This window comes from Nerophis ophidion, linkage group LG04 (genome assembly GCF_033978795.1).
Source record: "Nerophis ophidion isolate RoL-2023_Sa linkage group LG04, RoL_Noph_v1.0, whole genome shotgun sequence".
Lineage (NCBI taxonomy): Eukaryota > Metazoa > Chordata > Actinopteri > Syngnathiformes > Syngnathidae > Nerophis > Nerophis ophidion.
The window spans coordinates 78,655,783-78,672,639 of record NC_084614.1 but is presented as its reverse complement, the minus strand read 5'-3'; the positions used below and the strand labels follow the sequence as shown (position 1 = coordinate 78,672,639).

Genomic DNA, 16,857 nt, shown 5'->3' with positions numbered 1-16,857 from the left:
CAGTGCTGTTAAGTTTCTCTGTGTGTGAATAAGTGGAGGAGGCGGAAACTTTGAGGCATGACGCAGCTGACTTGTTGATAAACTAGTTTGAGAAGAATGTTTTTGTTTTGCTCATAAGTGGATTGTACTTTTCAGTGGTGTAAATATTGACTATTGTGTGTGAAGTCCTACTAAAGGTGAACTTTCAGTTTAAGAATTAGGCCATCAAGTTAAGATAAATGTAGTGATGGTGGGAAAAATGTGGATCAAGGATACTTTATTGAGTTGAGTTCACTTTTATTTTTTTACTTCCCCTCCTGAGAGATTGGCACCTTCTTGTGGTTATTTTGAGCTTAGTCTTCAGGTGGCACACCCAAGTTGCACAGGTGTGAAGGTAGAGGCCTGACAAAGTGCAATCCTCGTCTCCAGGATGGAGTTGGACTCATAGGGCCTGATTTATTAAAGGTTTGCGTGTACTAAAACACGTGCAAACCCGATAGCACACGCAGAGCTGATCTACTAAACCTGTGCAAAGTGGATTGTGTCTCTTAAGTGAGCAGAATAAGGCGTGCAATACATTTTGGGTCTCTGTCTTCATTAACATGCAAAATATATGCTGATCATTAAAACTCCCACAATACTGGGAGAAAATGCGAATATAATTATTTATCACGCCCAATATGATTTATCAACACTCACCGCTGTCGTGCCAGCACTATTTAGTTTTTATTTAGTAACTGGGCACACTGACAGTTCCACACACGGCTGCAGGATCAGTGCTTGTGCTCCACAGACACACATTTTAGAGATATCGTCTTTTCAGCAACATCATTTTATAGCTGCTAAAGGACTTAAGGGGCTAATTACAACCAATTTGATCGATGCGTTTTTGTGGCCTTTATTATTTTTTTAAATAATGTTCTTTTTTTCAATATACAAAACCCGAGACCAATGAAGTTGGGACGTTGTGTAAATGGTAAATAAAAACAGAAAACAATGATTTACAAACCTTTTTCAACCCATATTCAATTGAATAGACTGCAAAGACATGATACTAAACATTCAAACTGGAAACTTTATTTTTTGCAAGTATTAGCTCATTTGGAATTGCCTGCAACATGTTTGAAAAAATGGCACAAGTGGCAAAAAAGACTGAGAAAGTTGAGGAATGCTTATCAAACACTTATTTGAAACATCCCAGAAGTGAACAGGCTAATTGGGAACAGGTGGGTGCCATGATTGGGTATAAAAGCAGCTTCCATGACATTTTTGTTCATTCACAAACAAGGATGGGGCGAGGGTCACCACTTCATGAACAAATGTTTAAAAACAACATCTCTCAACTAGTTATTGCAAGGAATTTAGGGATTTCACCATCTGCGGTCCACAATATAATCAAAAGGTTCAGAGAATCTGGGTAAATCCCTGCACGTAAGCAGCAAGGCTGAAAACCAACATTGAATCCCCTTGACCTTCGATCCCTCAGGCGGTACTGCATCAAAAAGTGGCATCAGTGTGTAAAGGTTATCACCACATGGGCTCAGGAACACTTCAGAAAACCACTGTCAGTAACTACAGTTGGTTGCTACATCTGTAAGTACAAGTTAAAACTGTACTATTCAAAGCGAAAGCCAGTTATCAACAACACCCAGAAATTCTGCAAGCGTCGCTAAACCCGAGCTCATCCAAGATGGACTGATGCAAAGTGTAAAAGAGTTGTGTGGTCTGACGAGGCCACATTTCAAATTGTTTTTTGGAAACTGTGGCCGTTGTGTCCTCCAGATCAAAGAGGAAAAGAACCATGCGGATAGTTCTAGGCGCAAATCAATCAATCAATCAATGTATTTTATTTCCGCAATCTTCACATAAAACAAAGAACAACAACAAGAAAAGAAAAAAAACCAAAAACAAAACAAAACAAAAAAACAATCATTTGAGCAATGATTGAGCCAAAAGGGTGTAGGTTGAAGCAACGCTTATATAAACCTACCCCATCACAACAATCCAATCCAATCCACTTTATTTATATAGCACATTTAAACAACAATAACGTTTCCAAAGTGCTGCACAGCCATGTTAAAAACAATATTATGCTCCACCAATGACTGAATAAAACAAAAAATGAATACAAATAAAACAAATAAAAACAATATAAAAACAAATATGATTAAAAACTATTTTAAAGGGTAAAATCAATTAAAACAGTAAAATAGAAATCCAAGTGTATAAAAAACACAGAGGACAACAGAGGACAGAGGACCACACAACTCACGTAGTGTTAAAAGCCAAAGAATAAAAGTGGTTCTTAAGACGAGACTTAAAAGAGTCCACTGTGGAAGCAGTTTGAACATGGAGGGGCAGAGTGTTCCAGAGCTTAGGGCCGACCACAGAGAAGGCCCTGTCTCCCCTGGTCTTAAGTCTGGTCTTGGGCACCACGAGCTGGAACTGGCTTTCGGACCTCAGGAGTGTAAATTTGGATGAGGTCCGAGATATATTGAGGTGCCAGTCCATGTAAAGATTTAAAAACAAACAGCAATGTTTTAGAATCAATTCTAAAATGAACAGGGAGCCAGTGCAAACTCTGAAGAATTGGGGTTATATGCTGGCGTTTCCTGGCCCCTGTTAAAAGTCCTGCTGCCGCGTTCTGGACTAACTGCAACCGGGAGAGAGCTTTTTGGCTAATGCCAGCATAAAGTGCATTGCAGTAGTCCAGGCCACTTGAAATAAAAGCATGGACCACTTGTTCAAAAAGGTTAAAAGATAAAAACAGTTTAACCTTTACTAAAAGACGAAGGTGATAAAAACACGATTTTAAAACGCCATTGACTTGTTTGTCTAGTTTAAAATGGCGGTCTATAGTGACGCCAAGGCTGGTGACTTTGGGACACACATCATGTTGCAATGGTCCCAAGTCAGTGAGGGCCGGACCAAAAACTAAAATTTCCGTTTTTCCCTCATTCATTATCAAAAAATTCTGGGCTAACCAAGCCTTGAGGTCGCATAGACAGTTAAGAAGGGGTGTCAGGGGGCGTGGCCTTTTGAAATCGGCATATAAATTTGGCAGTCATCTGCATAAAAGTGATAAAACACTCCATGTTTCTTAAAAATATCTCCAAGAGGGAGGAGATAAAGAGCGAACAGGATGGGGCCTAAAATAGATCCACAACAAGAACAAGGTTCAAAATATATAAAATCTAAAACATGCTTCACTTATATTGCTTTTTTTTTTTAAACAATATATAAGCAACATATATGTAGCACACGTCTCATATACACAGTTTAACATTTAAATCAAACATATACATTTGTACACTTATGTATGTATATATATATATATATATATATATATATATATATATATATATATATATATATATATATGTAGTTCTCCTCTTAAATTTTAATTCCCTTCTCTTTGTAAAAAATCTTCTGTAACCCTGTTGGTAGTCAATCTTTACTTGCTTTATAAATCATTTGGGCAGTTTTGAGTTGGATGAGATCTGGTAGTTTTAAATCAAATGTTTTTATAAATAATCCATTAGTGTGTTCTCGGGGTCCTGTGTTATGTATCAGTCTGATGGCCCTTTTTGGCATTATGAATAGTGGTTGGATGTTCGTCCTGTATGTATTTCCCCAAACTTCTAGAAAGTAACTCAAATATGGTAAAACAAGTGTTCAATAAAGAGTGTGTAATGTTTTTTGATGAAGAATGTGCCTTGTTTTACCCAGGACAGCAATACTTCTGGCCAACTTCCCTTTGATGTATGTAATGTGTGACTTCCCTTTGATGTATGTAATGTGTGACTTCCCTTTGATGTATGTAATGTGTGACTTGCAGCAGATCCTGTGGTCCAAGATCACACCCAAAAATTTGATTTTGTTTACTCTTTCTATACTTACATTGCCTATATATAATTTTACATCGATATCATTTCTCTTATTTCCAAATAACATAAAGTTAGTTTTATTTAGGTTTAATGATAATTTATTAGTATCAAACCATTTTTTTAGTTTACACATCTCCATGGTGACGGTCCTCAGGAGCTGCTGCAAGTCCACATCAGAACAGAGTACATTGGTGTCATCCGCCAATAACACATATTTAAGGTTTTCAGTTACTTTACAAATATCATTTATATACATGATGAACATCTTGGGCCCTAAGACTGACCCCTGTGGTACCAAACATTTAATATTTAACCAACATGATTTTTTTTTGTGATATCTGTACAAACTGCTTTCTATCAGATGAATAACTTTTGATCCATTCCAGAACAATACCCCTAAAACCATATTTTTCCATTTTTCTAATAAGAATACTATGGTCTACTGTATCAAAAGCCTTCTTAAGATCTAAGAATACTCCTATTGTATATTTATTTTTATCAATACTATCAGTTATTTCTTCAATTAAATCAATTGATGGATTATTCCTGAAACCATACTGCCTATCTGTTAATAATTCATTTTTTCTACAAAGCCATCGAATCTATTTATAAATATTTTTTCTAATATTTTGGAGAACTGTGGTAATATTGAGATTGGTCTGTAGTTTGTGAATAAGTGTCCGTCTCCCGCTTTGTGAATAGGAACAACTTTTGCAATTTTCATTAGTTGAGGAAATACTCCCATTTCAAATGAAAGGTTAAATAGATACGCTAATGGAGCACTAATTCCATCTATCACATACTTTAAAGTTTGCATGTCTATATCATCCACATCTTTGCTTGTTTTGTTCTTAAAACTTTTGACTATGTTCCTGATTTCTCTTTCTACTACTGGTTTTAAAAACATTGTTTTAGGGTTTGGGTCGATATAATCTGCTGCATCTATTTTTGTCCCTTCTACCTTTATCTCTTCTGCTAGTTTCGGTCCAATATTTATAAAATAATCATTAAATGTATTTACTATCACCTCCTTATCCTTAATCATGTTGTTATTTTCCACAAAGTATGGTGGGTATTGATTACCATCAGTTTTATTTCTAATAATACCATTTAATATTTTCCATACACCTCTTATATTATTCTTGTTATATTCCAGTTTATTTATATAATAATATTTTTTACACATTCTGATTATATTGATTAGTTTATTTTTATATTTTTTATATTTATTTTCATTTACTAAAGTTCTATTTTTTATAAATTCCTTGTATAAAATATTCTTTTTTTTACAGGCATTTTGGAGTCCTTTAGTCATCCACGGTTTAAACTCGCCGTACTTTGACTTCCTTTTATAATTTACTACTGGACAATTTCCATCATATACTATTTTACATGTGTTTAAGAATTCTTCATAAGCTGTATTAACTTCTTGTTTATCATAAATAGTATTCCAATTTTGCTTCTGTAGTTCATCCTTGAATTTGTTGAGCGTTTTCTCTGTTATGATTCTTTTATAGACAGTTTCACATTCATTCTTGATTTTAATTTTACTGGCACAGTTGTAGACCACAAAGACTGGGAGATGATCACTTATATCATTTATCAAGATTCCACATATTAGGTTGTCATCCATTATATTGGTAAATATATTGTCAATTAGGGTGGCACTATGTGATGTGATTCTTGTTGCTTTATTTATCAAAGATATCAAACTCATACTGTGCATTGTGTCTATAAATTCAGCTGTTTCTCTATTGCTACTTGTATGTATTAAGTCAATGTTAAAGTCTCCACTAATAAATATTTCTTTGTTATTCAATTTATAAAATAATCCTTTGGTGAAGGTTTCTATTTTGGATCCCGGAGTTCTATATATACAACTAACTAGGATATGTTTTCTTCCTTCTCTTATAATCTCTACCGTTATACATTCCATTACTTGTTCAATGATATTTTCAACTTTAATAAAGTTTAGATTTTTATCAATATAGAGTGCTACTCCTCCTCCCTTTTTATCTATTCTATCCAAATGCACAAATTCATATCCATTCAGACTAAAATCTACACTTTTTTCTTGAGTTATCCAAGTTTCTGATATTGCTATAATGCTAAAAGGTTTTACAAATTGACTTAAATATTCCTTTATATGGTGAAAGTTTGCAGACAGACTTCTATTAATATGTATAATTGTTAATTGGTTACTTAATTGTATACTGTCATTATATTGTTCATCTGTATAATATTTGCAATTCATTGCTATGACATTGAAGACATTTTTTTCAGGGTCTATATCGTTTTCAAACATAGTGCAAAGTTCATATTTCACTCATTCATTTGCTGTTATATTAACATTCAATTAGCAAGTTGGCAACATGATTTCTGGTTTCATCATTTGTACTTTTCAAGCTCCCCCATTTCTCTGATTACTAGAACCTTTGCTTCTTCAGGCGTGCCCTGTAGTTTTATCCAGACTTTGCAATTCCGTGTCCACGTGGACTGAATTTTCCCTTGTTTCTTTAGGGCCCTAGCCTGTCTTGCTATGTCCGAGTTTTTTTTTGTTAAGTGCTCATTAATGTACACTGCCGTACCTCTTAACTTTTTACACTGTCTCAAAAGATCAGTTTTTACTTTCCTGTTCGTAAACCTTATAATAATTGCTTGTTTTGCCAAGTTATCCCTTCGAGGGAGGGTATGACAGGCAGAGATAGCATTACTGTCTATTTCAATGTTCTTAGACTGAAAAAAACTGCAGGACCTGTTGCTCCAGGTTTTCTAGCTCCGTCGTGGACTCATCCCCACCATTCTGTTCACCTGCAGTTGCTCGAGCATATGAGCGGTGTTTGGTGTCCAAGCCACTGACAATCACATCATCCATTCTTGTGTATTGTTCAAGTTCATCAACACGTCTTTCCAATATTTTAATTGATTTGTCTACGATTATTTTTTTTAGCTCTCTAACTTCCTCCACTAGTTGACTAAGTGCAGTTTGTTGGTTTGCCACTCTGGACAACTCTTCAGACATAAAGTTAAGCGAGAGTTTTATTTCTTCCAGCTCGTCAACCTGTGGTTACTGTTGGTAGTTTAACCTTGGAGTACCTTGATCAGCAGGCTTTATGGCAGTCTGCTTGATCTGTTGGTGGTAGGTGCTGCTGTACTGGAGTTGGAGAAATTGATGTTAATGAATGCTTGCTAATTCCTCAGGGCAGCAGCAGCAGCAGCAGCAGAGTGTTAGCCTCCTCAGGACAGTAGCAGCAGCAGAGTGTTAGCCTCCTCAGGGCAGCAGCAGCAGCAGCAGCAGAGTGTTAGCCTCCTCAGGGCAGCAGCAGCAGCAGCAGAGTGTTAGCCTCTTCAGGGCAGCAGCAGCAGCAGAGTGTTAGCCTCCTCAGGGCAGCAGCAGCAGAGTGTTAATCTCCTCAGGGCAGCAGCAACAGAGTGTTAGCCTCCTCAGGGCAGCAGCAGCAGCAGCAGAGTGTTAATCTCCTCAGGGTAGCAGCAACAGAGTGTTAGCCTCCTCAGGGCAGCAGCAGCAGCAGAGTGTTAGCCTCCTCAGGGCAGCAGCAGCAACAGAGTGTTAGCCTCCTCAGGACAGCAGCAGCAGCAGCAGAGGTTTAGCCTCCTCAGGGCAGCAGCAGCAGCAGCAGAGGTTTAGCCTCCTCAGGGCAGCAGCAGCAGCAGCAGAGTGTTGGCCTCCTAAGGGCAGCAGCAACAGCAGCAGCAGAGTGTTAGCCTCCTCAGGGCAGCAGCAGCAGCAGAGTGTTAGCCTCCCCAGGGAAGCAGCAGCAGCAGCAGCAGCAGAGTGTTAGCCTCCTCAGGGCAGCAGCAGCAGCAGCAGAGTGTTAGCCTCCTCAGGGCAGCAGCAGCAGCAGAGTGTTAGCCTCCTCAGGGCAGCAGCAGCAGCAGAGTGTTAGCCTCCTCAGGGCAGCAGCAGCAGCAGAGTGTTAGCCTCCTCAGGGCAGCAGCAGCAGATGAGTGTTAGCCTCCTCAGGGCAGCAGCAGCAGCAGAGTGTTAGCCTCCTCAGGGCAGCAGCAGCAGAGTGTTAGCCTCCTCAGGGCAGCAGCAGCAGCAGCAGCAGCAGCAGAGTGTTAGCCTCCTCAGGGCAGCAGCAGCAGCAGAGTGTTAGCCTCCTCAGGGCAGCAGCAGCAGCAGAGTGTTAGCCTCCTCAGGGCAGCAGCAGCAGAGTGTTAGCCTCCTCAGGGCAGCAGCAGCAGCAGAGTGTTAGCCTCCTCAGGGCAGCAGCAGCAGATGAGTGTTAGCCTCCTCAGGGCAGCAGCAGCAGATGAGTGTTAGCCTCCTCAGGGCAGCAGCAGCAGCAGCAGAGTGTTAGCCTCCTCAGGGCAGCAGCAGCAGCAGCAGCAGAGTGTTAGCCTCCTCAGGGCAGCAGCAGCAGCAGAGTGTTAGCCTCCTCAGGGCAGCAGCAGCAGAGTGTTAGCCTCCTCAGGGCAGTAGCAGCAGCAGAGTGTTAGCCTCCTCAGGGCAGCAGCAGCAGAGTGTTAGCCTCCTCAGGGCAGCAGCAGCAGAGTGTTAGCCTCCTCAGGGCAGCAGCAGCAGAGTGTTAGCCTCCTCAGGGCAGCAGCAGCAGAGTGTTAGCCTCCTCAGGGCAGCAGCAACAGAGTGTTAGTCTTGAACAATCCACAGGAAGACGAGCAAGGCTGTCAGTCCGTCCATAGTTCCACATCCACGCCGGCGGGAGCCCCTTCAAAGTTGGCGGGCACACACTCACACACCTGCGGCTTGAGTGTGCAGGTAAGGTCCTCTCCTGGAGCCAGAAAGGAAGCGTTCGCTCATGTTGGCGTCCGACGTCCACACGGCGGCTGACGTGACACTTTCCCCGCCGGCCCGCCTCTCCTCACTTTTTGTTAATGCTCCAATTATTATATAATCTCAAATATTCCACTTGAAAAAATATTGGGTGATAATATTGCATATTTTGTATTTTTTTTCCCCATTAAAAACAGGGTTTTCTTTGACAAAAAGAGCATACAACTTAAAGCTTTAAAATCATTATATTGACAGATGGACCTAATGTTGATCTGGAGATTTAAAACCTGAATAATAATAAAACAAAAATAATACTGAATAATGACACATTTTTAATATGTTTTGGACCAAAACCCTTTGGGGTCCCCGGGATCAAACCAGAGTGGAGGCCTAAATGTATATTGGTTATACATGTATTGGTTTTTAAAATAAAAAAAAATGTCAAAATGGCCCCGCTTGCTATGATTTTTCAGTCTGCGGCCCTCAGTGGAAAAAGTTTGGACACCCCTGCTCTAATGTGACGGTTGGCCATACGCAGTGTGCCTCTTGTACGCTAGGGGGCGACTGTGGTCATTTGATGGAGTTTAGCTATGTTGGAATGTAAACACAGTAGATGAAGAGAAGGGTGCATGCTAATAAAGTAGCCAGCGTTAGTAACTGTCCAGCTCCACCAAAATGAAAGGAATATAATTGAAAATTAACAGAATATAATCTACAAATTATTTTTTGAAACAAAAATGTAACATGTAGGTTGACGGCTGTTATACATGTGGAGCTGTAGAGCAGTGGTTCTCAACCTTTTTTTTAAGTGATGTACCCCCTGTGAACATTTTTTTAATTCAAGTACCCCTTAATCAGAGCAATTTTGGTTGAAAAAAAGAGATAAAGAAGTAAAATACTGTCAAAGATGGTTGGTGACGAACCCCAAGATGCAGAGAAGGAGACAGGCTTTTTGCAGGTAAACATGTTTTGATTAAAATAATAGAATAAGAACAAACAAAAGGGTACTAACAAAGGACGCGCACAAGGCGGATAACAAACAAAAGGAGCTTTAGCATGGAAGCTAGCAACAAACAAAAAGGGGCCTAGCGTGGAAGCTAGCGGGTAGCAAACAGGAAAACAGAAGTCGTTACTTGGAGAATGAAAACAAAACGGAAGCAAGGAACAAAAGACAGTAAGATACAAACAGATACCGAAAGATAGCTTACCGCTACGCTGCAATGACACGACATGACAGGAGCGACAATACGGAAGTGACATCGACAAGACAATAATCCAGCCCTGACTGGAGGACAAAAGCAGGTAGGGAAAGGATCAGGCTGATTGACACCAGGTGTGGCCAGGTGCCAAGAAAATATTTTAAAGACTTGGTCTTCACTTGTCTAAATAAATTCATTTATTTTTTTACTTTGCTTCTTATAACTTTCAGAAAGACAATTTTAGAGAAAAATTACAACCTTAAAAATGATTTTAGGATTTTCCAAAACATATACCTTTTTACCTTTTAAATTCCTTCCTCTTCCTGACAATTTAAATCAATGTTCAAGTAAATTTATTTTTTTTGTTGTAAAGAATAAGAAATACATTTTAATCTAATTCTTTATTTTAGCTTCTGTTTTTTCGACAAAAATTATTTGTGAAATATTTCTTCAATTATGATTAAAATTCCAAAAAATTATTGTGGCAAATCTAGAAAAACCCTTAGAATCAAATTTAAATCTTATTTCAAAGTCTTTTGAATTTTCTTTTAAAATTCTTCTTCTGGAAAATCTAGAAGAAATGATGATTTGTCTTTGTTAGAAATATAGCTTGGTCCAACTCGTTATATATTCTAACAAAGTGCAGATTGGATTTTAACCTATTTAAAACATGTCATCAAAATTCTAAAATTAATCTTAATCAGGAAAAAATACTAATGATGTTCCATAAATTCTTTTTTTTAATTTTTTCAAAAAGATTCGAATTAGCTAGTTCTTCTCTTTTTTTTCGGTTGAATTTTGAATTTTAAAGAGTCGAAATTGAAGATAAACTATGTTTCAAAATGTAATTTTCCTTTTTTTCCTGTTTTCTCCTCTTTTAAACCGTTCAATTAAGTGTTTTTTTTTCATCATTTATTCTCTACAAAAAACCTTCCGTAAAAGGAAAAAAAAATGTATGATGAATGACAGACAGAAATACCCATTTTTTTATACATATAGATTTATTTATTAAAGGTAGATTGAGCAAATTGGTTATTTCTGGCAATTTATTTAAGTGTGTATCAAACTGGTAGCCCTTCGCATTAATCAGTACCCAAGAAGTAGCTCTTGGTTTCAAAAAGGTTGCTGACCCCTGATATAAATGAATGTAACGATGGTAATAAAATGTTATATAGCAAAGTAAAAGTTGTGTTTCTTATCTAAGTAAATGTAACTCGTTACTACTCACCTACGTGGATAAGTGTGTTCACCTTTGACAGGTACGACAAAATAAAAATAAAAATAAAAATGATCACCATCAAGTTCAATGTTTGGCTTTACCGTGTCTACTTTTACTTTCACTTTCTTTGATATTCTGCCAGCAGAAGCGTCTGCCTCACACTTTTCCCCCACGTTCAGCACTTTGGCCACAGCGAGTCCATCTCATGAAGGCTTTCTGCTGACTTTTTTACTCAGGATGAAACTTCCTGATGCAACCCTGGCCGGGAATCGAACCCATGCGAGGCAGATGCGTGTCCCGTTACCCCAGCAGGGACGCCTCACGCTTGGGAGACATAACGGAGGTGAAAGTTAAGACGTGAAATAAAAAGAAGTGAGGATGTCCTGCGGTGTAGCGACTTTATGTCTATCAATCATTATTTGTATTGATGCTTTCTTGAGAGGACTACAATACGATCACTGATCGGATGTTCCAGCCCTGTCATTACTTTTAACTCTCAATCTCACCTTCATTCCTCTTTCTTTCTTTTCTTTCCAAGTTTGGCGGCCAACTTGACACACCTTTTTGTTGTCAAGTCACGTGATTTCCCAGAAAAGCCACACAAGCATTTACCTGACGTGGCCACAAGGGGCGCTCTCTAGTGAGTCCAGTAGAAGACTTCTTGTCAGTTGACTGCTGCCACTTTTCTGTGCAGAATAGCGTTTCGTTTTCTCTCCTCACTGTGACGTCACAGAATGCTGACTCCTCATTGGCTCAGGTGGAGTATTATAAAAAGAGCCTCGACAGTTCCTGGTTCATTTTTCCTGTTTGCGAGTCAAGCGAGTGTTCGTCACTTTTGTCTTTCTCTGCGGGATTAAAAGTGGCAAACATCTTTTTGTTTCGCGCTGACATCATGAACTTGTTTTTATTCTTTCTTCTGGTCGTGCAAATGCACAGCGTGACGCCTGGTAAGTCCTTTTTATAAGTTTATTAATATTTTATTCATAAATCCTCTTTGTGCCTTCACTTATTTGACTTCTGAGAGTTTCTGTTACTTATTAATTAATTAATTGTTGTATTATTCAAGCCCTTTTTTACTTAATCCTGGTTATTTTTAAACATATTTTATTGTTTTCCCTTTTTCTAAGTAAAATTCAAATGTTCCAAAAAGGTTACAGAAGCTGAGAAATCCATTTAAGCTCTTTATTGATTTTGACTTCAGTGTTTCTTGTTCAAAGACTTATTTTTTCCAAGGCTTGTAAGAACGAACACAAATCTTCAAACACGGAAGTGTCAGAAACTAATCAAGTGTAGTAACATCACCCCGCCACAAGATGTCAGTAAGAGTCGACATCAAATGGGCAGAACAGGTTGTGTTCAACTCTGTTGTACTTTTTATTCAGCCTCCATTGTAGAAAATATATGTTTATTTTCAAAATGTTCAAACCGTCAACAGATGTTAGTAATATTATTAATGTGTTGTATTTGTCATAGAACATGTGAGTCTTGACTGTGATATCTAGCAGTGTTTGATGTTCACTTTAAGACCCGACTGAAGACGGAAGGAGCTAAAATATTCACAGTGCAAGATTGTTGAACATGAAACAAAATAATAAAAAGTCATCCTGTTGTTGTTTTCTTCTTTCAGTGATTCACACGCTGCAGTATTTCCAAACTGCGTCCTCTCAAGTTCCAAACTTCCCAGAGTATGTGATTGTTGGTTATGTTGATGGAGTTCAGATTTCTCACTATGACAGCAACAGCAGGAAAGCAGAAGCCAAACAGGACTGGATGAACAAAATCACAGCAGAGGATCCAAAATACTGGCAGAGACAAACAGAGATCAGTGTTGTTAATGAGTTGACTGTCAAACACAACCTTGAAGTTCTTAAGAAGCGTTTCAACCAAACTGGAGGTTTGTTTATGTTGAACTTTCTACTACTTAAATGTATTTGATGTACTCTTTTTATACTGTAGTAAACACACATTACTGCACTGATACTTGTCTCTGTCCATCCCATAATAACCTACACTAATACTGTGTGTGTGTGTGTGTGTGTGTGTGTGTGTGTGTGTGTGTGTGTGTGTGTGTGTGTGTGTGTGTGTGTGTGTGTGTGTGTGTGTGTCACTCTGCTTTACAACACTGTGTGTGTCTCAGGTGTTCACATTCTCCAGTGGATGTCTGGATGTGAATGGAATGATGAGACTGATGAAGTTAAAGGTTGGGATCAGAGAGGTTATGATGGAGAAGATTACATATCGTTGGACATGAAGACATGGACATTTACTGCAGCAAAACAACAAGCTTTCCCCGACAAACTCAATTGGGACCAGGACAAACATCTACTAGACCACCAAAAGTTTTACTACACTGAGATATGTCCTTCTTACTTGAAGAAGTATGTGAACAATGGGAAGGAGGTCCTAATGAGAACAGGTAGAAACACAACATGTACTTTCACCTTTTAACTTGTTAGCACTCCCCCTATAGGAACATTACTGACATTACACCCTGTCTCTTCATACTCTTCTCTCTTTCTCTCACCTTCTCTCCATCTTTACCTCCATTGTCACCTTCTCTCCATCTTTACCTCCATTTTCCCTTCTTCTCCAACTTTACCTCCATCCACACCTCTACATCCACTTCCATCTACACTTTTTCCGTTCTCACTTTCTCTCCATCTTTACCTCCAATCTAACCTTCTCTCCATCTTCACATCCTTCTCTCCTTCTCTCCATCTTTACCTCCATCCTCACCTTCTATCCATCTTTACCTCCATTCTCACATTCTCTCCATCTTAACCTGTGTTCTCATCTTCTCTCCATCTTTACCTCCATCTACTCCTTCTCTCCATCTTTACCTCATTCTTACCTTCTCTCCATCTTTACCTCATTCTTACCTTCTCTCCATCTTTACCTCATTCTTACCTTCTCTCCATTTTTACCTCCGTCCACTCTTACTCTCCATCTTTACCTCATTCTCTCCTTTTCTCCATCTTTACCTCATTCTCTCCTTTTCCCTCCATCTTTACCTCCATCCTCATGTTCTCTCCATCTTTACTGCTGTGCACTCTTACTTTCCATCTTTATCTCATTCTCAACTTCTCTCCATCTTTACCTCCATCCACACCTCATCTCCATATTTACCTCCGTTCTCTCCTTCTCTCCATCTTTACTTTCATCTAAACCTCTCTATGTGTACCTCCATTCTCTCTATCTTTACTTCCACCCTCATCTTCTCTCAATCTTTACCTCTGTTCTCATCTTCTCTCCATCCTTACCTCCGTTCTCATCTTCTCTCCATCTTTACCTTCATCCACACCTTCTCTCTGTACCTCCATTTTCTCCATCTTTACCTCCATTGACACCTTCTTTCCATCGACACCTTCACTTCATCTTTACCTCTGTTCTCATCTTTTCTCCATCTTTACCTCCATCCACACGTTATCTCCATATTTACCTCCGTTCTCACTTCCTCTCCATCTTTACCTCCGTTATTACATTCTCTCCATCTTTACTTTAATCCACACCTTCTCTCCATCTTTGCCTCCATCCACACCTCTCCATCTTTACTTCCATTCTCTTCTTCTCTCCATCTTTACCTCCATCCCCACCTTCTCTCTATCTTTGTCTCCATCCACACCTTTTCTCCATATTCTCTCCATCCACACCTTCTCATCTTTACCTCCATCCACACCTTCTCTCCATCCACACCTTCTCCTCATTTTTACCTCCATCCACACCTTCTCTCCATCTTTACCTCCATCCACACCTTCTCTCCATCCACACCTTCTCCTCATCTTTACCTCCATCCACACCTTCTCTCCATCCACACCTTCTCCTCATCTTTACCTCCATCCCCACCTTCTCTCCATCCACACCTTCTCCCCACGTTGTCCTGTGTTCACACGTGACATCACTTCCTGTGCAGAGCTTCCAGAGGTGTTCCTGCTCCAGAAGACGCCGTCCTCTCCGGTCAGCTGCATGGCGACAGGTTTCTACCCCGACGGTGCGGACCTGTTTTGGAGGAAAGACGGCGAGCAGATCTTCGAGGACGTGGAGCACGGAGAGATACTCCCCAACCACGACGGAACCTTCCAGATGTCGGTGGCGCTGAAAGTGGAGGTGACGGCCGACGTGGAGGGCAAGTACGAATGTGTGTTTCAGCTGTCAGGCGTCAAGGAGGACTTGGTCACCAAGCTGGAGAGAAGAAGCATCCTGAGCAACGCAAGCCATGAAGGTGAGAAAGACACATTTAGTTGGAGATGTTTCCCATCACAAGTCAACCTGTCACCATTATTGATCCATGTCACCATGACAACGCTTGACGTCTGCATGCAAAGTAGTCATGAAGGTTTCCTCTTCATGCTTTGTCACTCCACTTGTGCTTTTTTGCTCTCCACAGACAACTTGAGCGTCGCCCTCGCTGCCACGGCGGCGGTCCTCGCTGTGGCGGCCATCATCATCATCATCATCATCATGGTCATGGTCAGGCGTCACAGAAACAGACAAGGTGAGGGACGCCAATGTCCTCTGTCTTCTTCTTCTCGGTGCACTCGGTCCAGGCCGTGAGTTGATGCTTTCATCCGGGCTGCAAAGGTGCGGCCATCTTTTAGTTGCCTTCCAGCCAAACACTCAAAGATCCACAGAGACAGAGCGCACACTCTCACGTAGAAACACGGCGTGACGTGAGGGGAAAAGTCCACTTCACCTTGTTTCTCTTTCATTTCAGCCCAGTACGATCCAGCTGGTAAGTAAAACATCTTTTCTTTGAGCCGCAAGAAACAAAGCCGTGGTGAAGCGTCACTCACATGGAGGTCTGATGTGGACCTTTGTTACAAGTTTAGCCGGAAAAGCCCAACTGGAGCTGACTCCTTCACAATAAAAGTCCCTCCTGTGAGCACACGCAATACAAAGTCTGGCATATCTCACTTTTGACAGGAGTCCTCATGATGAGGATCAGCCAAATGAGACATCAAGTGTGCTGACTCGTCATGTTTCCAAGTCACACCTCAAAGATCTGATGTGAGTGACGAGGCACCTTCTGGATGTTCTTCCTTCACCGTTTGCGTTTGTCCCGCAGCTCGCCACGGCGGCGTGGAGCTCGACGAGAACGTGCAGGCGGCTGAAGGCTGAGTAAGCTCACATGGACTGTCTGCACCTCCAAATGTTCTTGTGTGAAGATGATGTTCAACTTGGATTCACCTGCTTCTGTCGGGAATGTGCTGAGTGGTCTTCTTCCTCCAGGATGCTTTGTGCACTGGAACACAGGGAGATGTCTCCATCGCTGAGGGACGTCATCACACTCGGAGATGAGATGGAGATGTGCTTTGTTCTTCGTCCGACTGCTCCTCACGCTATTCCATGTATTCTTCTTTGGCCGTTAAAAGACTTTCAAGATCAAACGTTGGTGGCTGTAAAATCGCACGTTTCATGGCCTTGACGTCATGACGAGGATTTCTTCTTTTCTTTCAATGGCCGCTGCTTATGATCAATATCACATTGTGTCACATCTCTGTCAATAAATCCGTTTTTTCTCCACTCGCCTCGCACTGCTTTCTTGGGGACCAGGAAGAGTCTCAGTCATAAAAATGGTAGAAGTAAGTCATTTTTGTTTATGTTTGTATTTTTTCACTCAACACTTAAATCCCTAAATCAATTTCAGGTTTATCCGTCCTTATCAGTCTTTTTTTTTTTTCATAATTTACGCCATTTTTGTCAAAACCTTGTTTTGTTATGGCAAAAGCACAAAATAATATTTTTTACTAAACGTAATTGCAATCTTAAATATGTCAATAATTCATAACATCATCGATTTTAATTCATGATTTTTTT

General features: G+C 40.1%; 1 protein-coding gene across 1 annotated transcript in view; it reads left to right on the top strand.

Moving 5' to 3' along the window:
* LOC133551922 (class I histocompatibility antigen, F10 alpha chain-like) overlaps positions 1–16,563 on the top strand; it is a 69,492-nt gene extending 52,929 nt beyond the window's left edge. The window contains exons 2-8 of the mRNA XM_061899129.1: positions 12,671–12,937; positions 13,181–13,459; positions 14,954–15,262; positions 15,428–15,535; positions 15,755–15,772; positions 16,106–16,158; positions 16,270–16,563. Coding sequence (XP_061755113.1) covers positions 12,671–12,937; positions 13,181–13,459; positions 14,954–15,262; positions 15,428–15,535; positions 15,755–15,772; positions 16,106–16,158 — 1,034 coding nt within the window. The 3' untranslated portion in view covers positions 16,270–16,563. The remainder of the gene's footprint in view (positions 1–12,670; positions 12,938–13,180; positions 13,460–14,953; positions 15,263–15,427; positions 15,536–15,754; positions 15,773–16,105; positions 16,159–16,269) is intronic.
* The last annotated feature ends 294 nt before the right edge of the window (positions 16,564–16,857 follow it).